Consider the following 27,547-nt stretch of genomic DNA (forward strand, 5'->3'; position numbering starts at 1 on the left):
TAGTTCCATCAGTAATGAATGAGCCTACATGTTCCTCCTAAACCCTGACAGCATTGAGTTTCATTGCTTTTAATTATTTATGCAACTTTGATGGGTGTTAGGAAATGCCCACTTTTCCTATTACCACAAAGAATGGATTATTGACAACTGACTCTAATCAAACAGAAATGTTCATTTTTGCTCATGTAAAATGAATTACTTTTTGACTGTTCCAAGTGTGTGAATAATTAATATCTTTCTCCTGTAGGCATTAATGAATGCAATGACCCTTCAATTAATGGCTGTGATCACAACTGTACAGACACCCAGACCAGTTTTTACTGTTCGTGTCTCCCTGGATACAAACTCATGTCTGACAAGAAAACCTGTGATGATATTGATGAATGCAATGAAACACCATCTGTCTGTAGCCAGATGTGTGAGAACACAGCTGGGTCCTACATCTGTAAGTGTGCCCGAGGCTACATCCGGGAGCCAGATGGAAAGAGATGTCGGCAAAACAGTAACATTTCACCCTACCTCATTTTTAGCAACCGCTACTATCTGAGAAATCTGACCACAGATGGTCAATCTTACTCCCTCATTTTGCAAGGACTGGGCATGGTGGTGGCATTGGATTTTGATCGGGTAGAAAATAGATTGTATTGGATTGATTTAGAAAAACAAGTCATTGAGAGAATGTTTCTAAATGGGACGAACAAAGAGACAGTTATAAACAGCAATCTGCCTGCTGGGGAAGGTTTGGCTGTTGATTGGGTGGCCAGGTAAGAGTATTAATAATGTTTGTAAAATATGAAATTAATATTAAAAGTTGCCATCACTAATGAATTAAAAAATAAAACTTCTATTGTAAACTTAGAAATTGTAAACAAGAAAAAAGTTTTATCTAGTAGTTTAATAATGATAATAATAATAGTGGGTATTTGTATAGAGTTTTAAGGTTTGTAAAGAGCTTTGCATATGTTATTTTATTTGTTTCTCCCTGTAGAATATATGCTATTATTATTCCAATGTTATAAATGAGAAAACCAAAACAGGTAGAGATTAAGTGACTTACTCAGGGTCACATAGCTAGTTGAGTGTCCATAAATTATGTGATAATGTATTAATATGAAATTTAATTTAATTTGCAATTAAGATGCAAGTAACAATGTAATTTTAGCATCAGTATCTTGAATCATTTTATAATCTTTTATATACAACTATACATATACTAATGTGTAGTTGTGCCAATAAGGATTTATATATATGTATATGAATTAATTACATGAATATGTAACTATATTTATATTTGTATATGTATAACTCCACACAAATGCATAATTACACATGTTTATATATGAGTAACATATTTTTACATTGTTGAAGTTCATAGGCATATAGTATATAGTTCGGGTGTTCAGTATTTTAGCTCTTCTAGTTGCTTCACCCAACAAAACATGTCAGGAGCTGCATATAGAATTTAGTATTTATTTATGATAGTTATGCATTCCATATTGCCAATTTGTATAATGATAAAATGTAATAATGTTTTCATGAATGACCTTTGAGGTCCACATGTGACCCAAAGGTTGTGGGTTGGATATACCTGGTAAATAGCTTATTTGTACTTTTACCATATTTGTTTGCTTTTACATCTGATCATTATTTCTTTTGTATTCCTCACTTTGCTATTCTTAATGGCTATATACCATTCTTTTATTTTGATCAGACATTATTCTAATGTTGGTCATCTAGATTGTTTTTACTTTTCTTCTCTATACTGTCTTTTCACCTTAAATCATAATTGAACTCTTCCTATTTTTCTATAGTATGAATATAGTTATTTTTGCTTCTTTCTTTGATTTATTCTTTAATGCATTGGACATCTTGGCTCAAATGTTTAGGATATCACAGTTCTCAAGGCCAATGACACATTTAATAGAAAAATATCTATGATTTGGGATATAGGGAGGTTGAGGAAGGGATAGATTATGAGAAAGAAAATCAATATTTTCAGAAACTTCTCAGCAATAATGAATAGTGACAGTAAGGATAATTTCCATTCTTTTGCCAATTTAATTTGAAAATAAAATATGGAGTAGAACATCTTTTGTGCCTTCTTTGGATCAAGGCTGGTGGTCTATAAGGCCCTAATAAAAATCTTAAATTTCTTTAGGGATTCTGCTTATTCTTAAATGCTATAGTCTTATGATGCTAGATGTGTCTATTTCACATGATTCCCTTATTTTTTCAAGATCAATTATGATGTTTAAATTCTATTTTAGAATTTTTATTCTATTTTACTCTCTTGAAGATTTGTTAAGCATATTCAATTTGGCTAATTGACATACTAATTCAATATTAGGCAAAACAATGTTATTTGAGCAGCTAGTTCTATAAGAATAATGTTTTAAATAGATAACAGTATATTTACATGGATAATTTATGGTAGGGTTTGTTTATAATATATAATGAATTAATATGCTAATAACATATTAAATTATTGTGAAAGGCAGTCAAAGCAATGTTAGTTGGGGGGGTATTTTTATAGTAGTTGCATGATTCCTTGTATAACAACGAGTTAGAGAGTTGTTTGATTCTTAGTGCTCTTGGAGGAAGAGTTTGCTTAAGATAAAGAATTTTGGCTATTAACACCTTTTTGTAAATAGAGATGTTAAATTCCTTTTTCTACCATAGAAAGGGCATGTGAAAGTACTGTAATATAGGATGGGACAGGGTCAACTACTGAGCTCTTAAATATTCTAACAAAGAAGATATAGAATCACAGAAGATTAACTGAAAAGGACCTTATCAAATCCTTTCATTTAATTTTACTCATGAGGAAGCTGAGGTCCATCTAAAGTGACTTGGAGATATGAAAGAAATCTATATTTTATTAAAGAGCTATAATTGATCAATAGCAGAATCAAAATTAAAACCTCACTCTTTTCACAAATGTTCTTGTCATTATGTCATGTTGTTCAGTATTTTTAGGCATCAATAATTTGTTAACTTTCTATAAGGAGGCACAGTGTCTTTGTGAACTATACTGAACCTAAGAAATTATGTATTTTTTCTCCTTTTCTTTCATATTAAATGGCTCAATGATATTCCAAGTTGTTCCCAGTCATTATCTCCACTTGGGCATTCACCCAACTAGAATAAAGAATTCTTTACAGAGGAGTGATAACCACATTTTCTTCTATACCTAAGAGTTAGCTTAGTTAGTCAATGTTCTTTTTGATCAAAAGGAATGGAATAGGAATCAATAAACTTGACAGTTGAAATTTCTTGGATCTCATCCAAATTGGCTGACATTGAAAACCTGAATTTTTTTTAATGCCATTGGGAATGACCATTATTGACAAGGAGGTCTTGTTTCCAGAGCCTCCAATCTAGATACTAGTGATATGTTGTTTATCCTAAAAAAGTTAATACTATTAATCAACTCAGTAGGATATATACACATTTACTTCCAGGGTTTTTTTTGAAAAGGAAGAGGGATTTGCATTGACCTCTGATGTTCTTTCATGATTTGTGGGATGAACCTAGGAGATGGATAGTTAGAGTTAGAAGGAATCTATGTCCATGGACCAGTGGAGACTAATGGCCTATTAAAAAATTGAACCTATGACTCCATTCATAACAAGTTTTTGCTGAGTAAGGAAAGTAACATATTATAGTGAAGAAAACATTTAATTAGGAGTATCAAATTATATGCTCACTATTTATTATCTCTATTAATATTACCATTATTGTGATCTTGGGCAAAAGTCAATTTTCTCTGGACCTCAAATTCCTCATCTGCAAAAATGAGAGACTGAATAGTGTGATGGTTAATATCTTTTCTAAATCTAAATACATGATCTTCTGAATCAATTCTCCAGACTCTTATAAGTTTGTGTATATTCAATCTTTTACCTACCTAAACAAACATTGACATGGAACATCCACATTTTCTAAGTTCCCTTGGGTTTATGGCTAGATCTGCATACTCAGAAATAAGCTGTACATTTTATTTTCACGATTTATCCAAACATAATATTTCTTAATAAGAAGGGCTCATCTAATGATGAAAATCTCTTAGAGTGTGGTTAGAATTATTCTTTTTTTTTTCAATTTATTTAAGGCATTGGGGTTAAGTGACTTGCCCAAGGTCACACAGCTAGGCAATTTAAATGTCTGAAGTTGGATTTGAACTCGGGTACTCCTGACACCAAGGCCAGTGCTCTATCCATTGCACCACCTAACTGCCCTGGGTGTGGTTAGAGTTATAAAGAAAGATTCAGTTTTGTTCCAATAATTAAAAAAACCCATCCATATGACATTGACAAGAATGAAATTCTAACTAAAGTATTCTTCAGGTAACAGTTTTAAGAGGCAAGTTCCATTGGGTCTGTATCTTCTTCATTTTATTATTTCTAACATGAAATGTAATGAGAACCTGGATTTATTTGGATCATGTCTTCTTCATCTGATAGGACCAATATTTTGTTTCTTTTGTTCCTTGTCTTTCAGAGCTTTCCAAGCTTGTGCTTTCAGTGTTATACCTATTAATTTTCTAGAAAATCCTTTCTATTTATAGTGTCAGACTACTAAGGAAATGAGAAACTAAGAAAGTGATCAGATTACTAATGTGAAGAAAGGGTGGAGTTGAAACCATGTGCTTTTGAATCAATTAAAGCCATTATATCAGAGACTAGACAATTCCCTGAGATATTTGTAACAAAAAAGGGAAAAACCTCAGAATTTCTTCTTTTTCTCATTCATAGATGGTTTCTCTCTTTTTTTAAATACAAATTATTTAGGGCATGATTCAATCTCTAAAACAAATGACTTTGATTGATTCAAGCAGATGTTTAGACCTTGTTTGCTCTCAGTTCTTACTGAGTCAATAGAAAAGTATGTTTACCTAATGAAGCACAAGAGCATAATGGGTTGTTTTTCAATTTCACCCTTACACTTATTTCTACATTGTCCTTGTATCACAGTCTCAAATCCCTCCCCCCCCATTTATCTTAATTTAAGAGTCTCTTCATATTTGACTTCTAAACTTTGGCTGTTACCCTTAATAACTGGATATGTGGCTCCAACCATTGCTCTTTATGGCCTGTACTGAAAATTGTGTAGGAAGCATGGATAAAACAGCTTTTGAAAAATTTCCCATTTTCCATTTCAGAAAATTGTATTGGCTAGATGCCTACCTTAAATGCCTCTTTGTTGCCAATCTCGATGGCCGATTCCGCCGAAAACTGACTCAACACTGTGTGGACGCCAACAACACCTTCTGCTTCCAGTATCCAAGAGGGATTGTCCTTCACCCAAAATATGGGTATGGCCTTCAAATAGTATTGCTTTCCCTTCCTTAATATGTTTTTGCAAGGACTGTTCTAGCATTGTTTTGGGGGGGGGGCTGGGGAGGGGGAATTTGGTAAGGCAATGGGGTTAAGTGACTTGCCCAAAGTCATACAGCTTGGTAATTAAGGGTCTGAGATCACATTTGAACTCAGGTTTTCCTGATTCCAGGACTGGTGCTCTATCATCTGTGTTACCTAGCTGCACCTCTAGCACTGTGGTACAAAAGGGAGTTAAATGTCTACTTAGCTGCCTATGCAGCTGCAACACTATTTGGTGGTATTTTTGCTTACTTTGAGATAAGGCATCTTCATACTTCTGTAGTCAAGGGTTGATCAAACATAAAGAAGTATGGGATAAAAATAATTAACAGATTAATAATGAAAGAACTTCTGAAATATTCATATGAGCCCTCTCTTCTTTCATACTGGTTTGTTTTTAATTTGTCTCTTCTTTCAGAGATTTTTTTAAAAACCTATTTTTTTAAAAAAAATTATGCTACAGCTTTGTCAAAGCCACCAGATTTTATATTAAAAACTAATCAAAGATATTTATTTAAATAGACAGGTTTACTGGACAGACTGGGCAGACCGACCATACATCGGGAGAGTGGGCATGGATGGAACCAATAAAACTCTCATTATCTCTACGAAGTTATCATGGCCCAATGGAATCACCATTGATTACACCAATGACAAGTTGTACTGGTCAGATGCCCACCTGAGCTACATTGAGTACGTACATAGAGAAGAATAAAGGAACTGGGTAACTGTTTATACAAAATATCAGGGGTCAAACTTTGATTTTATTGTTTTTTTAACATTAGATGGTGCATATGTAACAATGATTATAATGGTGATGTGTTTAGCAAAATGCTCTATACAAAGTTATATATATTTTTGCTCTAACATTTACTCTCTGAGTTTTTGTTTGTCCTCTATCAGAGGACAATATTATCCACCATATAGAGCTGTACTGAGAAAAATATTTTTTGAAGCATTAGAAAAATAATAAAAATAGCAGCTTGATCTTAGATTCATCATCTGTAACATATGATGAACTAGATTATTCCTACCAATTTTAAATCTGTGATCCTTTGATCCAATGACCACTTCTATCTTCTATCTTAAGAGTATTAGAATCCTATCTTATTAACTTCAAGGACCATTAGTTTTATCTTTCTATTAGTGTGAACTCCAACTTATATCATTCTTAGTGAATGGTCTTTGTGACTAGATCGGCCAAATGTTTTCATTATGTAGTATTCATATCCTATTAATTTTATTATTTTTAGTTACAAAAATAATAATTTTGCACCTTAATTTTTCATCTGCAAAGTAGAGATAATTCAACCTTACAGAATTCTTATAAATGCTTTGTAAATCTTAAAGTGATAAAAGATATAATAATTTTTATTGTTTTATCCTTTGGGCAATATAATAATTCTGTATTAGATAAAACAAAAAATAGGAAGATCTTTTCTCAATTTCTCATAAAATTGTTTTAGAAAGTAGTATATCCATAAATTAGTAAATTATATTTCACGAGCCTTTATGGCAAATGTGATATTTTGAAATATATCCAAGCATATACTATTCCATGAAAAACAAAAGGATAAGACAATACATATTGTTAAATAAAATACATATGAGCTACATGGACTATAGCAGTGCTGACTGGACAAATATGTCTCCCAGACAAACCCAACCAAATTCATCAGCACTAATGTATTAACCCTTTCATCCTATTGTGCTATCATTCCTATTCTAGAAACTATTTGGAGCTCTGAAGCTTTGGTCTCTGGCTCAACATTATAGAGTAAATCTTAATGGTTGAGAGGAAAAGACTGAGAAGAAAGGACCTGAGTCATGGATCATCCAGTTCACATACCTAATACTCTTCCCACTGATGTCACAAAACTACTACATTCCTCTTTTCTCTGTCATCTTCTTGAAATTTCTTCACCATCATCAGTTTTAAAATATTCCAGCAAGTTCACATTCTCACAGAATTCTAGGCAACATTCTAACACTTTAAGTTACAAGTGGGTTATGATCTACATTGGTGGAGGGAATTTTTACTCCATAATATCTCCACCTGAATTTACAGAGTTAACCTCTATCCCCAAAGCATCTCCACCTGAATTTACAGAGTTAACCTCTATCCCCAAAGCTCATAGTGCTAAAGGCTCCCCAAAGAATCCTCTACAACTTCTTGATTGGTCCAAGATCTTTCAAATCTTTTGAGGTTTATTTGATTCTGAAAGTTTGACAGATATAGGAGAAGTAAATGATGTATACAAATATATTATTTTATGTAGCCTCAAAGGTTTCTATAAAATTTCTGCAGTTGTCTCTTGGATATTTCTTAATTATCTAAGTTGTCTCCTAGTAGATTCTTTGATTTCCTGTTCTATCTTGTGAGTGAGAGGAAAGGGTAACATCTACATTTGTGCCCAGGACCCCTAACTTGTAGGCAATACAGTAATACTAGTAATATTTTATATTTATTTAGCTTTTTAAGCTTTCCAAAGCACTCAATACTGTACTGAGGGTCAGTGTGTAATTATTATTTTTTTTCCACCTTATCAACTAAACAAAAAGAAAATCATTTGCCAAAGTTGGCACAGAGAAAAGCTGAGAACCTTGTTGTGAATGTTTATATCATCTGTACTAAATGACAGAACTAGTTTGCATTTCAGTTTATTAATCTGGAAACTGATGTTTGTGATATCCAAGGTTTCTTTAGCAGTTTTAGCAGTTACTAGAACAAAATAAATATTATAAAATGCTGTTCAAATAGGCAAAATTTCTATACTCTAGATATGTAAAATTGGACTCTTAAATTGTAGTTAACTTGGGTCAAATATTATCTTTAGTGACTCAAAGGGTCAAATTTTCCTATGAAATGTTAATGCACAGAGAAGTAAAATTTTAAAAAGACATTTAGCTTTTTGTTTCCATGCTATGAATTTTTTCCTTCTGCTTGAATATTAAGAAGAGTGTTGTTAGGGAACAGGGATAGAAATTAGGCCCATGATTTAACTGGTATGGGAACTCCCAGATGAGTAAACTCCCTCTGTCAGTATATATTGTTACCTTCTTAGAGAGGTACCTAGAACATTGTGAGGTTAAGTTATACTTTGTGTTTGGTGGTGTTGAGTTGGTTTCGGTTGTTCCTAACTCTTTTTGGTCACAATTGGGGTTTTCTTGGGAGATTCTAGAGTCTTCTCCAGTTAATTTTACAGATAAGGGAACTAAGGCAAACAGGGTTAAGTGATTTGCCCAGGGTAAGTAAAAGTAAAGTCTAAGCCAAATTTGAACTCAGGAAGTTGAGTCTTCCTGATTCTCCAGCTGGCACTCTATGCACTATGATGTCACCCAGATATCACGAATGGTTATATAGCTAATATATTTATTCAAACACACACACACACACACACACACACACACACACACACACACACTGCCAAATGTATATACATATGTATGTCTCAAAGACAAAATGTGAATCCAGGGCTTCCTTGTTTTGTTTTGTTTTTCTAATTTATTTATTTATTCTTATTTTGTACAAATAATGTTTTTTATGCGTTATGAAAATATTCTTATTTAAGATTAAACATAATACCCCCTCCCCCAAGAAAATATAGACCCACATAAGCGATAAAGTAAAGGGGAGAGAAAAAATTAAAATTAAAAAAATAGTAATAATAATAATAATAATAATATAATATAATAATAATAGTAGTAGGTATGGCCAGATGGCACAGCGGACAGAGCACTGGTCCTGGAGCCAGGAGCACCTGAGTCCAAATCTGGCCCTAGGCACCCAACCATCACCCAGCTGTGTGACCCCATGCATGCCACCTCAACCCCATTGCCCGACAAAAACCAAAAAAAAAAGACCCAAAATAAAATAAAATAGTAATGATAATAGGGGCAGCTGGGTGGCAGACAGATCACTGGCCCTGGAGCCAGGAGCACCCAGGTCCAAATCTGGCCTCAGACACCCAAAAATCACTTAGCTGTGCAGCCCCAGGCAGGCCACCCAGTCCCATTTGCCCTGCAACACCCCCCCGAAAATAATAATAATAAAAAATGTGCTTCAGTCTGTGTTCCAACACCACCAGCTCTGTCATGGGTGGATCACATTCTTTATGATAAGTCCATCAAAAAAGTTACTTCCATATTTTTCCACCGTTGCCATTGCTGATCGCAACTCCCTCCTTTTGTAGTTCTCCACTACCATGAACTGTATTTTCTCTCTCTTTTCACTCTGTCTCTGCTGTAGAGTAGTTGAGTGGCACAGCAGACATATCCCCAGCCCTGGGGCCAAGAGGCCCCGAACCCACATACCACCCTTTACCCAGCATCCACCCGGCCCTATGGTCCCGGACAGTCCATCCAATCCCAGCCCCTTGCAAGAAGTAAAAAAGAAAATGTGTTATATCTGATCACTCTCCCCCCATGGTCCAACCTTTCTTCCATCACTCACATTCCCCCCCCTTCCCCCATCCCCCTTCTCTCCTTCTTACTCCAGATGCCTATACCCCATTGAGTATATATGCTGTTTTCTCTCCTAGCCACCTCTGATGAAGGCAAAGGTTCCCTCATTCCCCCTTGCCTTTCCCCCCTTCCATATCATTGCAACAGCCCATTGTAATAAAGAAAAATCTTACTATATGAAATATCTTAGCCTATTCCTCCTCTCCTTTTTCTTTCTCCCATTACATTTCCCTTTTATCTATTGACTCCATTTTTACACCACATTATATCTTCAAATTCAGTTTTCTCCTGTGCTTCATCTGTAAAAGTTCCCTCTACTTGCTCTATTAACTGAGGTTCATATGAGTATTATCAGTGTCATTTTTCTATGCAGGAATACATGCAGTTCATCATCATTAAGTCCCTCATATTTTCCCCTTCTCTTCCAATCTCTATGCTTCACCTGAGTCCTGTATCTGAAGATCAAACCTTCTGTTCAGCTCTGGCCATTCCAACAGGAACATTTGAAATTCCCCTGGTTCATTGAAAGTCCATCTTTTCCCTTGAAGAGGACATTCAGTTTTGCTGTGTAGTTGATTCTAGGTTGCATTCTAAGCTCTTTTGCATTCCAGAATATTATATTCCAAGCCCTACAAGCTTTTAATGTAGTTGCTGCTAAGTCCTGTGTGATCCTGAATGCAGCTCCACAATATTTGAATTGTGTCCTTCTGTCTGCTTGTAATATTTTCTCTTTGACTTGGGAGTTCTGGAACTTGGCTATAATATTCCTGGGGGTTGTTTTTTTTGGATCTCTTTCTCGGGGAGATTGGTGGATTCTCTCCATTTCTATTTTTGCCCTCTGCTTCTAGGATAGGGCTTCCTTGTTTTAAGACCAGTTCTCCATTGTCTACACCATGTATGAAAGAGAAATTTTCACCATGATTAGATAGTATCTATAATATAGGCTTTTGGTTTAAAGCTGTATTTAAATACTATTTTAAAATTGTGATTTTTTTTCAACTTTGTGATTTGTCTAGTCAGACAGAATGTCATTTTGAACTTAGCTCTTTTTAAAAAAACAATTATTTTTGAGCTAAATTTTCAGTTATCTTTATAAAAGTAAATGTTTCTTCATTGGCTGACATGATATAATTTTTTTTTGTTCCCTTAGATTCTCAGATTTGGAGGGACGACATCGGCACACAGTATTTGATGGGACTTTGCCTCACCCCTTTGCTATTACAATCTTTGAGGATACTGTATTTTGGACTGACTGGAACACGAGAACAGTGGAAAAGGGGAACAAATATAATGGATCTGACAGAATGGTGCTGGTAAACACAACACACAGACCGTTTGATATCCATGTATATCACCCATACAGACAACCAATTGGTGAGCAGATAGTTATTGAATCAGCTCATATATGCATTTTCATTGTCTTCTTCAGATTAGTTAGTCTGGTCTTATGCTGGATTCTTGTAAACATAAAAATCTTTATCTTGCAAGCTTTTTTTCACCTTTCAATAAGATATGCATAAGAAGATAGGCATATTCAATATCAGAGAATTGATTTCTAAGTTCACTAGAGGTCATGGGGGCTATTTCCTTACTTCCATTATATGACATCTAAAAGCTTTATTCTTAAATCTTAATTTATTTATAAAGATCAATCTGTTTTAATAACTCTCTGGGGAAGGAGATTCTGTAGTTTTAATCAACAAAAATGTCAGAAACCTATTTGCATTTGGAGCTGAGTGATTGTTGTATAGTAGTTTAAGACAGACTAATAAAATGGCTATCTTCTATTGTTTCAGAAACATGGAGGTGAGGGAATCTTTATTCTCCCCAATGGTTGCTTAACAGTTTATATGAACTGTTGCTATGTAAAATTCCATTATTAGATTTTTTGGAATTTTGTGGATGGATGGCATTTAATATGCCTTCTTGGTGGAAGTACTTTTACATGTTGAATGTGCACTTTTTTTCATTCCTGATAAATGTGAAAAATTACATTGCACCAAATGATGAATTTAGGATTTAGAAAAAGGGTAGGCATTGTCAAATTGAAACTGTACATAGGACATACTTGTGACATTTCTGAAATGAATATTTTTAGGTGACTTTTCTGCAGTCTTCCACAGAGTTTTACAAACATCTGCATATCCACTTACAGTCTCATCAGCCTACAAAATGACAATAGTCTCTGTCTTTACTTATCAGTGTCCTGTCAAGTACTCTGGACCAAAACCCTTCCCTTATGTTATTATTTATATCACTAGAATGAGAGAGTGTAGTGTCTTCCTAAAATTCATAATCTTAACATTCTTCATGAAAAAAAAATTCCTAAGAAAGCCCCAATAACATTTTACTGAAAATGGAAAGGGAAAAAAATGGATTCAATTTATGTGCATCTTATTTTCTTTAGATCAAGTCTGATTTCATTTGGTTTCTAAGCACTTGAATATGAGTGGTGTTTTTGATTTGTCTCCTGGGTCCTAATATCCTTTCTAGCTAAAAAATAGACTTCTTACTACTGATAGTACATGGATGGCTTTGATTTGCCACCCATTACTTACATAATTCTATAATTAACCCCAGCTATGAATTGTTAGCAAGGCAGAATAATTGTGAAAGTTAATTTTCTTACTCCATATGAGAATTATTAAAAAAGATACGGTCTTAATTTCACTAAGGGAAATCAAATAATCTTGGGAGTGGTACTTTCTTCATAAATAAGAACCTGTTGTTTTCTTTCTCTTCCCTCAGTCAATAACCCCTGTGGTACCAACAATGGTGGCTGTTCCCATCTCTGCCTCATTAAAGCAGGTGGACAGGGTTTCACCTGTGAATGTCCAGACAATTTCCAGACTCTCCAACTTGGCAGTGTGACACATTGCCTGCCCATGTGCTCTAGCACCCAGTTCTTGTGTGGAGACAGTGAAAGGTATGTCATCCTTCTCTTAATCACCTCCCAACATTCTCCTCATCACATGATAGAGTCACCCATTTTAGGGATCTATAATTAAGTTTATGACTATTTCAAATATAGCTTGGACAGTTTCATTGCTTTTTGTGAGTTGAAAATTTTAGATGGTTCTCTTGAGTCCAAATTGCCATGATTGTTTTGTAATTGGTTGTTTTTTTAATGAGGAAATTAACCCTATTTTCTACTTAGTCAAGTTTACTAAATTTCAATGGCAGAGTATACAAAATAGTGTCATCAAAATAACAATGTGTTCATTGATCATAGGTTTCATAGCTTGTTCTTTTTCTGGTAGTGGGTTCTTTTCCTATGAACTTTTTAGCTCTGCTGTTTTAGGCACTGGGCAAATTAAAGTATAATTTTGGTTTCAATTCTAAGATAAATCAATATACATTCCTCTGTTTCATCACTGCATGCTTTGCCCTAACATGATAGTCACTAGCAGGGCAGCTAGGTGGTGCAGTGGATAGAGCATTGGTCCTGGAGTCAGGAGTACCTGAGTTCAAATCTGACCTCAGATACTTAATAATTACCTAGCTGTGTGACCTTGGGCAAGCCACTTAACCCCATTTGCCTTGCAAAAAAAAACCCTAAAAAAAAAAGAATGAGAGTCACTAGCCAGTGATCACAAAAATAAGTAATCTAGAAAGTATGATTTAGTACAAACCAGTAAAAAAAACTCAGAATAACTCTGGTGGGCCAATGGGATCATTTTAATTTGTGAAGCATATTACCATTATATATTTGCATCTTCACCACTATCCCTCGAGGTCTCATTCTCTTGTTAAATTTATTATCCCTCTTAATCTACTCTTAGTCATTTAGGTTTAGTTCATTAACTTCAAGGTCTAAATGTAATTCTGAAAGGACCAATATCTTCTCTTGACATTTAATGGTTATCCTCCACTTTCATGATATACATTACTTTTGGTGTTTTGGGATGATAATAGGAAGATGTCACTTGATATAAGGTTTTTCTTGGTAGGTGTATTCCAATCTGGTGGAAATGTGATGGACAGAAAGATTGCAGGGATGGTTCAGATGAGCCGTCAACTTGCCCACAACGATATTGCCAACTGGGACAGTTTCAATGCAGTGATGGGAATTGCACAAATCCACATTTCCTATGTAATTCCCTGCAGGAGTGTCCTGATGGATCAGATGAGGATCATGTTCTTTGTGGTATGTTAAATCATCTTATCCTATGATCAATCACTATTAAAGTTAGTTGTTTTTATCATGACTTAACATTACTAACCAAGAACTAACTCTAAGGACTAGGTGAAGACATAGTCTCTGACTTCCCCCTAACTTTTATAGGCTACTTTGGAAAGCCGGATACTATGAGACATTCTTTATATGTATTGTGTTTCCCATTTTAGAGTTAGGGAAGAAGAGATAATTCAGTGTTTTGCTGTGTGACCCTGGGTAAGTCACTTAATCCTGCTTGCCTTACATCCAGGACCAACTCCAGTCATCCTGATTCATATCTGGTCATAAGATCCAGATGGCTTTGGTGGAAAAAGTGAGACTGGTGACTTAGCACAGCATTCCCTCACACAAATCTAATTCACATGCTTGAAATGGTATCACCTCTCTGATGCCTTGGTCTTCTTTGTAAATGAAGTATAAACATTATTATATTATGAAAATACAGTTAACAATACTTCCATACTTGAAGGATTCATAATTTTATCTGAGAAGCAAGTAGGTGGCACAGTGAGTTCTATGATAGACTTCTAGTCAGAATGAACTGAATTCATGTCCTACATCAGACAGTTAATAACTCTGTGACTCTTGAGCAAGTTTGCCTAACCTTTGCCTGCTTCAGTTCCTTCATTTGTAAGAAATAAAATAAAAATAAATCATCATGACTCCTATCTCCCAGGGTTATTGTGAGGATAGAAATGAGGTAATAGTTGTAAGTATGCCATATACTCTAAAACTGTCTAATATTATTCCAGTGATGTAGTGCTCAACCCTTCCATACATTATTTCTGTAGATTGTTAAGTTTGAGCAGAAGTGCTAGGTTCTGTTTTCCTAGCCCTTAGCCAGTGCTTTGCCTATACTAGCATATTCATTAGTTCATTAGTTCACTGATTGGTGTGACCAAAACCTTCATCACCCAGTTTCCAACTGGGTTCCTACATGAAGAAAGGCATGGTTCCTGTCCTATAGAAATGACTGGAATAAACAACAACCATGGGCTCTTGGTACCTGTGAAACATTTCCCTAAATATCTGATCTTTTCAGTAAATCACCAGTGTGAGACTCACCAGTGGCAGTGTGCAAACAAACGTTGCATCCCTGAAGCTTGGCAGTGTGACACTGAGGATGACTGTGGTGATAACTCTGATGAAGATAGTGCTCACTGTGCCAGCAGGACCTGCTTGCCTGGCCAGTTTAAGTGTGACAATGGCCGCTGCATTCCTCAGTCCTGGAAATGTGATGTGGACAATGATTGTGGAGATCACTCCGATGAGCCTATCCATGAATGTAGTAAGTGCCAATTCATGCATCACTGTGACTCTGGACAAGCAAGGCAGCATCGGGTCAGTGGCTAGAGTATTATTTATAACAGGAGAAATAGGTTTGAATCTTGCCTCTGATACTAGTGTGATCCTGGGCAAGTCATTTAACCGCTGGACCTTTGTTTCCTTTTCGTAAAACAGGGTTAAAATGAATAAAATTAACATTAAGGTTCTTGTAAAACTCAAATCAGATATTGTTTATTAAATACTTCCATATCTTAAAATAAATATTATTGTTATTATTATTTTATTGTATATTCAGTATCAAACATTAAGGCTCATTTTAGCTTAAGAATGAACCTCTCAGTTTTGGGCATGAAAAAAATGTGGGACACTGAACATTAGGAATTGACAGTTCTCCTACATCCCCAGGTGCTGCTGTTCTCATTCATCTCATTTCTCATCAATCAATATCTTCATGTCTTATCCCAGCTCCTGTTTCTGACTCTTAGACTAAAGGGTAAAGGAATGCCAACTCTCTCATAAACATGCCCAGTTTCTCATGTGCTTGGTGTTTTGAAACCAAATTTCTACTAGGGTAAATTAAGCACATTAGTGAAGATTAATCACTTTAGGATTTGATGAGAAAAAAAGTGATAACTAAAACTTCTTGCTTTAAGTGAAAGTGAAAGAACTTGAAACTGGCAATTTATTGTGGAAAATACTAGGAAGGCATCATGGGATGATGGAAAGAGCTGATTTTGTAGTTAGGAGCCTTGGGTTCATATCTTACATTTGATGTTCACTGATGGGTAAATTTGGGCAAGTCACTTAACCACCTGGTCTCAATTTACTCATGTAAAATGAAGGGGTTGAACAAGATGGCTTCTGAAGTCCCTTCCAACTCTAGATTTATGATCCTAATTAAGTAACATTTTTGTTCCTAGTATGCTGTTACTAGTACAATCATACCATAGTTGAAGATACAATAAAATGAAGGGGAAAGATGACTGGACACTGAGGAAAAGACTCCAGAAAAAGTGCTTGTTTTTTTATTTATTTTGCCTCTTTGGGGAAAAATCACTTTATCCTGAACCTTAGTTTCTTTAACTTTAAAATAAAAGATTCTACATTCCCTACCTATTTTCACATAGGTTTGGGAGATGAAATAATGGATAAGAAAATACTTTGAAAATGGTAAAGGGTAGCTTTGTTCATGTTGCTATTTCTCACTATTTATTGAAAAATGGTAAATGTATCTGAGATATAGATTAGATTTAATCAATTTCAGAAATGATTAAACTGCTTAATCTGACAAAGAATATGTTTTATTTTAGTGGGACCTGACTATCGTTGTGATAACCACTCAGATTTCAGCTGTAAAACAAATTATCGCTGCATTCCACGGTGGGCAATGTGCAATGGTCATGATGATTGCCGGGACAACAGTGATGAACAAGGCTGTGGTATGGTTTGAGATTAGGACAAGGCTGCGGTATGGTTTGAGATTAGGATCTGAGGGTGGAAAGGGATAGGTATTAGTTTCCTTACCTTCTTCCCAAGGCAGATGAATGTGTGTTTCCCATCCTTCTTTTCTTCTGCATCTGTCTCCTCCTACCTACTTCAAAAGATCCACAGGTGAATCATGGAGATCATACCCTATATAAAGCCCTGGATGAGGAAGAAATGTAACCTCAATTATAGGGACCATTATGAATTTCTTCCAGATATGAAATCCTTGTCTGTAGTTAATGACTTCCTCTTTTTCCTTATATCAGACCCTTAACAGAGGATCATTTCCATAATGATGAATTAGTCATTCTGATGTTCTAAAGGTCTATCTGATTTAGCTTATGCTATTCTAAAGGTACTGAATTCAAATGTGGTAATGTAGATATAATTTTCAGGGGATCTAGAAGAAGACTGCAGAAATATTAAAGAAATCTGACTAGGAAGGAAGGCAGACTTTTTTCTAGACTTCAAGAGAATATGTGTTTTGATCTGAAAAACAAGAGGTGAACCATAACAATAACTTTTGTCTAATCACAATGCATAAAAGATAGGTAAATGATTAATGTTGGTAACTTATGTCCTGCCTTTGGTAGAAACTACCATCTATAAAACTGTTCATTTTCCTAGCAGTGTTGCAAGAGTAAATGGGTTTACTTTTTGAAAACAAGGAAGTTCTAGATTAGTTAAAAAGAATGACAATGAGTAAAATCCTGGAATGGTAGAATCCCTTTTCCTTAGAGGTCTTTAAGAATATCATTGCAGTATAATTTTATGTATGATTTATAGTCAAATAGCACTCATTTTTGGAAGTTTTTTCTTGTTTTTGTTATTGTCTTTGTTTCTACTGTCCTGATAGTTTTGTGAAACTTTTTCATGCCTGTGGCTTTCAGAGGAGATGACTTGCAATCCTTTGGGGGATTTCCGATGCAACAACCACCGCTGTATTCCATTACGATGGAAATGTGATGCCTATGATGACTGTGGGGATGGATCTGATGAGGAGAATTGCAGTAAGTTTTTAGTGCTCACATACTTTCCTATATGATTAGTTTTGAACTTCTTCTCTAACCCACCTCTGCTATCTTACTTTTTGCATTAGTTCACAGGATATTATTTTTATTTTTTTTACATGTGAACCATTTCTTTCACCAAAATTCTCTTCTGGTTCTTCCATGGAAAATGGAGGTGAACTTGGGAAGTTTGGGTTAGAAGACTACAAGATCTGGATGGAAAGACTCTTGAGTATAGGTCCAGTGATGAGTTTCTGTTGTCTAAAGCCCAGCCTAATTAACTGGGAAAAGGTTCATCATCAAAAGGATGGTCATTAGAAGATCAATTTTTTTCAGCCACTAAGAATTAAGGCAAGGAAAATTTTCATTTAGCCTTGACAGAAGAAATATTTACACTGTCAAGACAATAAATTCATGAAGCATTAAAGTGAGCTACCTCAAATAAAATACTGGAAAGTTTGTTGGTATGCAAAAACTTGAAGCATATCAAATATAACAGTGCATCATCATCATCATCATCAATATAGTTATGAGTTTCAGTTACATTAGAAAGAAATACAAGAATCAAGAGAACTAAATGTCATATCAGTGAAAGCAAAGCTTTCACAATTATTTTAAGAGAATGGAAACAAGGGGATTACATTAGGCTTTCTAAAGGAGTCAGTGATGAATCTGAGCCTAGATTGCAATATGTATGTACATACATACATACATACACATATACAATGCACATGTATATGTAAAGTTTTATTATATATATAATGTTTCCATATAAGTTTATAGGTAAATTTTAATTATATATGGTCACTAATACATAATCCTATATATATTATATATATATACTCATACACAAAATATATTTCCATTAGTTCCATAAATATCTTAGATATCAGATATTCATCAGAGATATTAAATGCAGATTATTTCTTATCCTAGTTACATTTTGTTCCTACCTACCTATTATTTGAGAAAAGTTAGCCTTTATTTTCATAAGTCAGATAAATTTCTTTGTTCAGTACCTCACAAAGTTCTAAGGGATAACCTGAGGACAACTGTTGCAATGAAAGGGATTCTTAATGAACCTGAAGTTAATAAAGAACCCTTTTTTTTACAAACTGTAATTTAATGATTTATTTCAAGAGAATTTGCATCTAAGAACATCTCATTCCATTAACTTCAGTTTAAAGCCCCAGTTTACACTTCTGGAATGATTATCAGAAATAAGATTTAATGTACTAATTATTTCCTTATCTCCTTTCCAAGCCCCTCGGGAATGTTCTGAAAGTGAATTCCGTTGTGATAATCAGCATTGCATTCCTTCCCGATGGATATGTGACCATGACAATGACTGTGAAGATAATTCAGATGAACGAGATTGTGGTACCTATAACATATAACTATCGTTCTCTTTCTCTATGTCTACATTTACATCTACATCCATATTTATTTCTTTGAAGGAATAGCTATTGAATAAAGTGTCACTAAGAAGAACTATTTTTAAATGTGTAATGACTTAAAATATTTTTTCCTCTTTCTGCTTTCTATTTATGGAGTAGTCCAGGTTGCTTCATTTGTAATTGGAAAATTGTTTGAGAATAGCACCATGATTATTAACTTTTTTATTTGTGAAGCAATTGGGGTTAAGTGACTTGCCTAGGGTCACACAGCTAGTAATGATCTACTGACTTTTGAAGTCATATGCAAATGAAACCAGTTATTGCTTGACCTCCTTCATGTGCCTGAATATGGTCCTCAAGAGAATATAAATGGAGGTCATTGTCCCAAGGACCTGTACACTAGAACAGGAATCAGTTTGTCTTGGTTCTTTATGCAGCTCTTATCATCATGGAATGGGTCTTGAAGGGACAATAAACATGTCCAAAGGATGGAAAATTAGGTCTGCGTGTAAAGGCTTAAGATGCATATCATCTAGTGTGTCAGAAGTGTTTCTGAAGATAGCATTTCACCAAGCACGGATTAAGGGGCAATACTTTCCATGTCTATAGCTTAGAAGAAAATGACTTGGGATTGATATGGTATAGTGGGAAGTACATCAGATTTGAATTCTGATTTGGTTTTTGTTCAGATCCTGTTCTGCTTACTACCAGCTGTTATGACTTTGGGCAAGTCAACTTCTCTGGCTCTCAATTTCCCCCTCATTCAAATGAGGGAGTTGGACTAGATAGATAATCTTTACATCCCTTTCTAGCTCTTACTCTATGATCCCAAGTTTTGAGTGTTGTTAAGGTCTGTTGTTATCTGAGTCTGAATAACAAGAATGTTTTCTTAAATTTTCATTCTCTAGAATTGAGGACCTGCCATCCTGAATTTTTCCAGTGCAATAGTGGTCATTGTGTGCCTGAAAGATTCAAATGTGATGGACATGCTGACTGTCTTGACTTCTCGGATGAAGCCAGCTGCCGTGAGTCAGTCTATATATTTGTGATGAAAACATTTAAGAGGAAGCAATTTGATTAAGTGAACCCACTTTGGGGAACAAAATGCCCTTAGTAACTAGCAATTATCATAAGTTCTGATTTAGTCTGTTGATTGATTTAGTTTTATTTGATTCTTCCATCAATGTAGATGATTTACATGCAGGAGCTCACACAAAAGAATTTATTAATAAAATCCATTAAAATGGTAGTAATGACTCTTTATGATAATGAGATTGCATGTAGATGATCAATTACTACCTTGCATGTGTGACTCAATTATTCTATTTTGCACAGTAGATCTAATTATCTTGGTTGCTATGGACAGAGTGCTGGGCTTGGAGTCAGGAAGTCTTGAGGTATTGGCTACTTACAAGACCCTGTTCAATTTACTTAGCTTCTGTCTGTCTCAGTTTCCTCATCTGTAAAGTGAGGATAATTGTCACATTTATATCCCAGGGTTGTTGTGAGGATTAAATGAGATGGATAAAATGAGGAAGAAGTGACACTCTAAATAATACAATCATATTTATATAGTTCCATATAAATGCCTTTATTATTATTATTGTTATCATTACTATGATAAAGTCAACTTCAAGGATTAGATATTTTGCAGTCATATTTGTAAAAGTCTCTATAAATGCCTTTATTATTACAATTGATTATGTATTACAATTATTATTACAATTATGATAGAAACATATACCAAATAAAAATAATACACACCTAAAATAATAATAACTGAAAAATGATGTAAAAGGATTTTGATCAGAGCAAAACATACTGAATTCATAGGGCATAAAATGTACCAATGCCAAATGTGATTAGAAAACAATTAGTAAAAAGAGGCCATTCTGACATAATCAGTAACTAATAGCTGTGGCCTGGTGAACACTCTGGTGAGTAACAATGAGTATTTATTACAAATAGTTCTTCATGATAAACAACTTTTTCATGGAAATAGTTATTATATCATATAAAGACCTGATTTTCAATCTTGATAGGAACTGGTCTTTATTAAAGCTGTTTTGATTCTACCTGTTAGAGCTTGTACTGAGAAACAGAAAGTTTTTCAGTCTATTGCAAATTGGGACCCATATTGAACCTGGCTAGACTTTGATGACTCTCCTCAAGGAATATCCCTTGGCCATTGTATAGTGGAGATTTCCAGGTGCTATGTTAAGGGTATATGGTAGGTGGGAATCAGATGGTGCTTAGAATTAGATCTGGGAAAGGAAAACAGACACTGAACAAAATAAAGCATCTAACAGAAAAGAGAATTGACTTTCCCCTGTTCCCAATCATTAGCCTTTCCAATAACTGAGCTGTGTCTCTTTTTCTACACTAGCCACCCGTTATCCTAATGGCACATACTGTGCAGCTACTATGTTTGAGTGTAAGAACCATGTCTGTATCCAACCATTCTGGAAGTGTGATGGTGATGATGACTGTGGGGACAATTCTGATGAGGAACTTCACCTGTGCTGTAAGGAACAGAAAATGAAATGAATGTATTAACTCTCTCACATTGGGGTTATTCAGTCATTTATTAAAAACCTATTTACATGTCAGAATAAAAACTGGGGGATATAAAGGAAGGGAAAAACCTATTGCTATCCTTGAGAAGCTTCTAGTCTAATAGGGGAGAAAATATGAAAACAATGATGTACAGTCAAGATATACATACACACATACATGTATGAAAAGTACGAAATAAGCAACAGATGGGAGACACCATAATTAAGAGGAATTGGAGAAAGTTTCCTGTAGCAAATGGGATTTTGCTGCAATTTGAAGAAGACCAAGTAACTAGAAGGTGGATATGATTAGAGAGATCGTTCTGGGTATGGAAGACAGCTAATGGAAATGCCCAGAGTTAGGAAATGGAGTGTCTTATTTGAAGAATAGCAAGGATATCAATGTCCCTGAACAGAAGAGTATGTGGGAGGTGTGAAAGGTGTAAGCAAGCTGGACAAGTAAAGTTGTATTATATTAAGAAGGAATTTGAATTCCAGAGGATTTTGTATTTGATCCTTGGGGTGATAGGAAACCACATGGAAAAAGGATGGTCTTTACCTAGTACCTTAAGAGATAACAATTTCAGATCTGTGGATATATGATAACTTTCTTTTATGTTCTGTATGGCATGCATTTGCTTTTTGGAATGAAAGTGAGTTAAATTGGATTACATTTACACTTTAAGATTTTTGTGACTCCCTTTGATAGAATAGAAGATACTCTGGGATATCACAAGATCAAAAAAGAGACTCACTACTACAGTGGGTGGAGAGTTTTTTTTCCTGTAGAAAAGGAAACATTTCATTTCTCTTTGAGAAGTTGCCATCTCTCTGCTCCTAAGCTCTTCTTCCATCTCATTAGTTACCATGTTAAAGTGTATTGTTAAGCCATGATGGCTTAACCATGAAGAGTTATTTGAATTCATTTCAAATACACTTTTGTAGGGGCACCATACTGACACTCATGATGCTTCTTTACTTATTAAATTCTAAGTTAATATCTTAGAAGTCTGTAATTGTAAATGAGGTAGGGAACTGGGAACTGGTATTCTCTCAACAAGATAAATGTTCATAGCTATAAATATAAAACTTTGAATGGTAGAGAAGGAAGTCTAGTTTCATTTATAACTGCAGCTATAGAGTTACTCTATATGTATTTATTTATGACTCCTCTGTTAGAACAGAAGTTTCTTACATTTCTTGCATTCTTGCATATTTATTGTATTTCTATCTCCAGTGCTGATAGGATGTGGCACATAGTAGGTGCTTGGTAAATGCTGACTGATTGATTGATTGATTATAGCCACATTTACAAATGTGTTTAGAATTTTATATCTATCTTTTTGTTTGAAAATATTTATTTTAAATTAAATTTCAATAAAACATTTTGTCAACAATTGCATTTATTACTTTTTATATAGTTCTCCCATTTTCCCTACCCAAAGAAACTTCATTACTCTCATATTTTTAAAGTGTATAATCATACAATTCTTAAAAGCAAGTTCAATAACTCATGCCCATGATTTATTTCATATTGCAAGAACTTAGTCTTGTGTGTGAATGTGTTTAACTTTTGTATTAGGGATTAATTTGGGATAGGGAGAGGTTAGATTTGTTTGTGGAATCTCCACTGTTGAAACTCCCTTCACCAGCACAGATTGACCACTCAGTCTAAGAAAGTTGACTGGGTCTTTGAGAGGTGAAGAGACTTGTCAACAAAAATGAGAAGCAGGTTTGGACCATGAGTCTTTATGACTCCAAGGCCAATTCTTCATCTATCATGTCTATTATCATAGACCATAGTGGACACAAAATCAACTGAGGATATGGTCTTCCTTCTTGAGTTGCTTGTACTCTAGGAAAGAGGACATGATAGACATACATGAGTAGCTAGAGGAAAAATTAAAAGACAAATGTTTGATAGAGCGATGTGATGGCTATGGTAGATGGTCTATGTAGTGAGAAAATTCAAAGCAATGATGTTTTCTTATTAGCTGATTTACTATGACTTTGGGCAAATGCCTTAATTTCTCTGTTTCAATTTCCTCAACAAATGAATATATTGGGCTAGAAGACCTCTTAAGTCCTTAATTGTTGAGTCAGACAGGTTAATAAGTATTTATGAAGCACCTTCTACTATGTGATAGGTTCTCTATTAAATGTTAAGGATAAAAAAGAAAGACAAAAGATAGCCCCTACCCTAGAGAAATTTACAATCTAATGAGGATTATAATCTTAATCCTGGTCACAATTAAAATCAGATTTAGATGGAGAATCTTCTGTATTGTTTTAAAAAGAGGTTATGGTAATGATTTCCTGTTATAAAGATGTTCTCCAACCATGTTTCCATAGTTTGATCTTGCTTTCTTTCTTTTTTAGTGGATAATCCCTGTGAGCCGCCATTTCGGTTTCGATGTGAAAACAACCGTTGCATTTATAGCCATGAGCTATGCAACAAGGAGGATGACTGTGGGGATGGAAGTGATGAGAAAGTAGAACACTGTAAGTGGACACTTATTCACAAAATTAATTCTGTATTTTAGGGAATTTTGTTTTCAGGAATTCACTTTATAAGTGATTTGGCATGTGTCCTCTGCTACCGCTTTGGGGATTCAGAGACAAGGCAAAGTCAAACAGTATCTTTCCTCCACCTCTAGAAGAGAGTACTGACAAATGAGGTGAATTAGGGAGAGTCTCATCAGGGAGCTGGCACCTAGACTGAGCCCTGAGGATGAAAATGAGCCTTGAAGATGAAAATAAGGATTCTGAGAAGCAATAGATGAGGAGAGAGTGCATTTCAGACATGATAAAAAGTTTATGTGAGAACGAGGAGATGAAAGATGGGATGTGTCATTTAGGGAACACCCACTAGTTCAGTATGACTGGAACATACATTTTATGAAGGGGGGAATAATCTGAAATAAGACTGGGAAGGTTGTGGGAGTCAGATTATTTAGAAGTATGATAATAATAATAATAATAATAATTATTATTATTATTATTATAGCAATAATAATGTTTCAGGCACTATGCTAAGTACTTTTTTACAGATTTCTCTCATTTCACATAACCCTGTGAGGTAAGTACTATGAGTTTCCTAGTAAATTATTGAGACTTTAATATCAGGTTCATTGATCTTGCCATTTTACCATTTTCATACATTTGGAGAGATGAAGGAAGGTCCTCAAGAATAAAAAAAGAAAGATAAATGAAATTATTAAATGATTTTAGGGAGATTTAAGAAAAAACAATGACAACAGGAGAAATTATTCACATAAAATTCACCAAACCTCATCTGAAATAATTAATGAGAAGAAACATAGGCAAGCATAAGAGTTTTGTGTATAGTTTTGAGTATAGTTAAATATCTAAACAATTTGACAAATTGAATTGATTATAAATTCCAAGAATGCATCTTTCACATATAGTAGTCTATTTCATTTATTTCTTTTTCTTTTAATTTTTTTCTAATTGAGAGTATAGAAGGCTAGAATTGCAGTATTGCAGTATAGAATTACAGTATTGCAGTAGAATTACAAAAATAGAAAAAAATTAAGGGTATAAAGAGAAATTAAGAAACTTAGATTATCTACATATTGTTTTAGTCAACATCAATCTTTGTTAAAAGTTTCTGAATTGATTGAATATCAGTATAAATTACAAATGAGTCTAAATGATCTATCCTGTTCTCATGACTGGAATGAACACCCTGAGCTTCCTTCCAGACTCTTCTTATATGCCACCTCCTATAAAAGGCTTCTGCCTACTCTCTAAAATTATTTTGCATTTTTTTGTATATAATTTATATTAATATAGTTGGACTCTATATTGTTTTCTCCTAGTGAAATGCAAGCTTCTTGAAGGCAGGGACTATTTATTTTCATCTTTTTTTATTTCTAATATTAGCCCAGTACTTTGGTAGTAGATTTTAAAATACATGCTTGTTGAATAAATGAATGAATGAAATGAATTTTATCTAAACATATATTTTGGGTTGTGCTAACTGTCTGATTTAAATTGCAGCACTGCCTAAGTGAACTCAGATGCTCAAATACTATCCTTTTCTTTGTCTAGTTATTGCTGACTGCCATCAAAGTGTAGTTTTGACAAAGGTCTTGCTTTTTAAAATTGGAAAAAGTTGGAAAAATTTATTCTCTCTTTCTCTTGAGAAAATCATGATTAGCACCAAATGGTAGTGCACATTTCATAAATGAATGATGTATTGCTCTTCAGAGATGAGGTTAGTCATGATTTGATGTAGAGTTGTTAATTACCGATCTATTTTGGATGATTAATCACATAGCACTCTCTCTCAAAACTATCAGTGAAAATATTATATTAAAGAGCAGAGCTCTCTAGTGTTTCATATCAGAGTACATATTCTAAAAGGGAAAATTCATTTACCATAAGAGGAAAATTATCAACTAGGGTGACATCGGAGTAAAAATCTAAAACTAATGCATTTTATCTGGGATGGAGCTGGGGAAAGTGTTATTTTGCTCCATTTGGAGGATCTTTTTAAACACCCCAGACTGAATAATCAGTTGATCAGTTGCCTGTTGTATGTGATCAATATAAAGATTCTCTGTTAAGATCTTGCTGCTGTGACATGAAGATGAAACTTGGTTTTCAAAGATTAAAGACTAAAGCAATAGAGAGCAAGGACCCTCAATGGGATTATTAAGCTGAAAAAGCTGGTGTATGGGTCCATATTGTCCCCTGAGTACCAGTGTAGCTAATTTGAGAGAGACTTATCATGAATAGATTCTTCCAAGTGATGGATACTTTTGGCCTCAAAAACTCACTAACAGTGCACTAAGACAGAGAGGTGTGTTAATGGGGGGACTAGCTATGCCAATGAAACCACATTTAAATGCATAATGAGCAAATAAGGATGATTAATCTCCCCCCACATCTTTTATGATTTTTCTTCTGTATAGGCATCATCTAGGAATAGACATAAAATGCATTTTCTTAATATGTTGTGCCTTCAATCACTATGAGTTTCTTGTAAATCTTTGTTGTGTGACATTCAAAAGTCATTTAATCTTTCTGATCCTACAGGTTTCTAGGAGAGGGTTGGATGAGATGATCTCTTGGGTTCCCTTCTAGCTCTATATTTGTGATTCTGAAATCCCATCTGAGAGAGAGTTGTATGGTCATGAATAATTTGGTTGTATTAAGGGAGTGTGTAGATAGATATTTTTTTGATGAGATTGAAACTATAGTTAAAAGATGTTTATCTTAGATACAGTCTATATGGATGGTGGATTTTGAAAAATGAAAAATTTTAATGCAGGACTTTTCTCCATTGCTATCTCCCAAACCGAACATATTGCAACTGTGATTCCAAAGGTAGATATGATCAGAATGGAAAATGAAGAAAGGGGAAACTCTATACTTAAAAAAAATCCTGGCCAAACTGCTTGCTCCCAAAAAATATTATGCTGGAATGAATCTTGATTTTAAGCCACCTTTTTTTTTTCAAATATAGGTACAAATACAACCATTAAACCTTGTACAGAAGATGAATTCAAGTGTGGCAATGGACATTGTATTCCTTTAAGTTATGTGTGTGACAACTTTGATGATTGTGGGAACCATTTTGATGAAACAGGCTGCAGTAAGTAAAACTCTTATTTAAGCATAATTACGTCTATATATTTTTTGAAGTTTGCCAAAGTTTTATTATTACTGTTGCTGATCATTTTGTATTAAAATATACAAGGTTTCAAACTAATGAAATTGTGTGTGTTTGTATGTATATGTATATGGAGTATTTGTAATAATGATG

General features: G+C 34.5%; 1 protein-coding gene across 2 annotated transcripts in view; it reads left to right on the plus strand.

Moving 5' to 3' along the window:
• LRP2 (LDL receptor related protein 2) overlaps nucleotides 1-27,547 on the plus strand; it is a 255,216-nt gene that overhangs the window by 184,902 nt on the left and 42,767 nt on the right. For both annotated transcript variants that reach the window (XM_074215768.1, XM_074215769.1), the window contains exons 50-63: nucleotides 248-764; nucleotides 5,162-5,314; nucleotides 5,901-6,071; nucleotides 10,993-11,216; nucleotides 12,591-12,768; nucleotides 13,793-13,989; nucleotides 15,062-15,307; nucleotides 16,617-16,745; nucleotides 17,682-17,801; nucleotides 19,065-19,181; nucleotides 20,107-20,223; nucleotides 21,585-21,722; nucleotides 24,133-24,255; nucleotides 27,248-27,376. In XM_074215768.1, coding sequence (XP_074071869.1) covers nucleotides 248-764; nucleotides 5,162-5,314; nucleotides 5,901-6,071; nucleotides 10,993-11,216; nucleotides 12,591-12,768; nucleotides 13,793-13,989; nucleotides 15,062-15,307; nucleotides 16,617-16,745; nucleotides 17,682-17,801; nucleotides 19,065-19,181; nucleotides 20,107-20,223; nucleotides 21,585-21,722; nucleotides 24,133-24,255; nucleotides 27,248-27,376 — 2,559 coding nt within the window. The remainder of the gene's footprint in view (nucleotides 1-247; nucleotides 765-5,161; nucleotides 5,315-5,900; nucleotides 6,072-10,992; nucleotides 11,217-12,590; nucleotides 12,769-13,792; nucleotides 13,990-15,061; nucleotides 15,308-16,616; nucleotides 16,746-17,681; nucleotides 17,802-19,064; nucleotides 19,182-20,106; nucleotides 20,224-21,584; nucleotides 21,723-24,132; nucleotides 24,256-27,247; nucleotides 27,377-27,547) is intronic.

Source organism: Macrotis lagotis, chromosome 1 (assembly GCF_037893015.1).
Source record: "Macrotis lagotis isolate mMagLag1 chromosome 1, bilby.v1.9.chrom.fasta, whole genome shotgun sequence".
Taxonomy (NCBI): domain Eukaryota; kingdom Metazoa; phylum Chordata; class Mammalia; order Peramelemorphia; family Peramelidae; genus Macrotis; species Macrotis lagotis.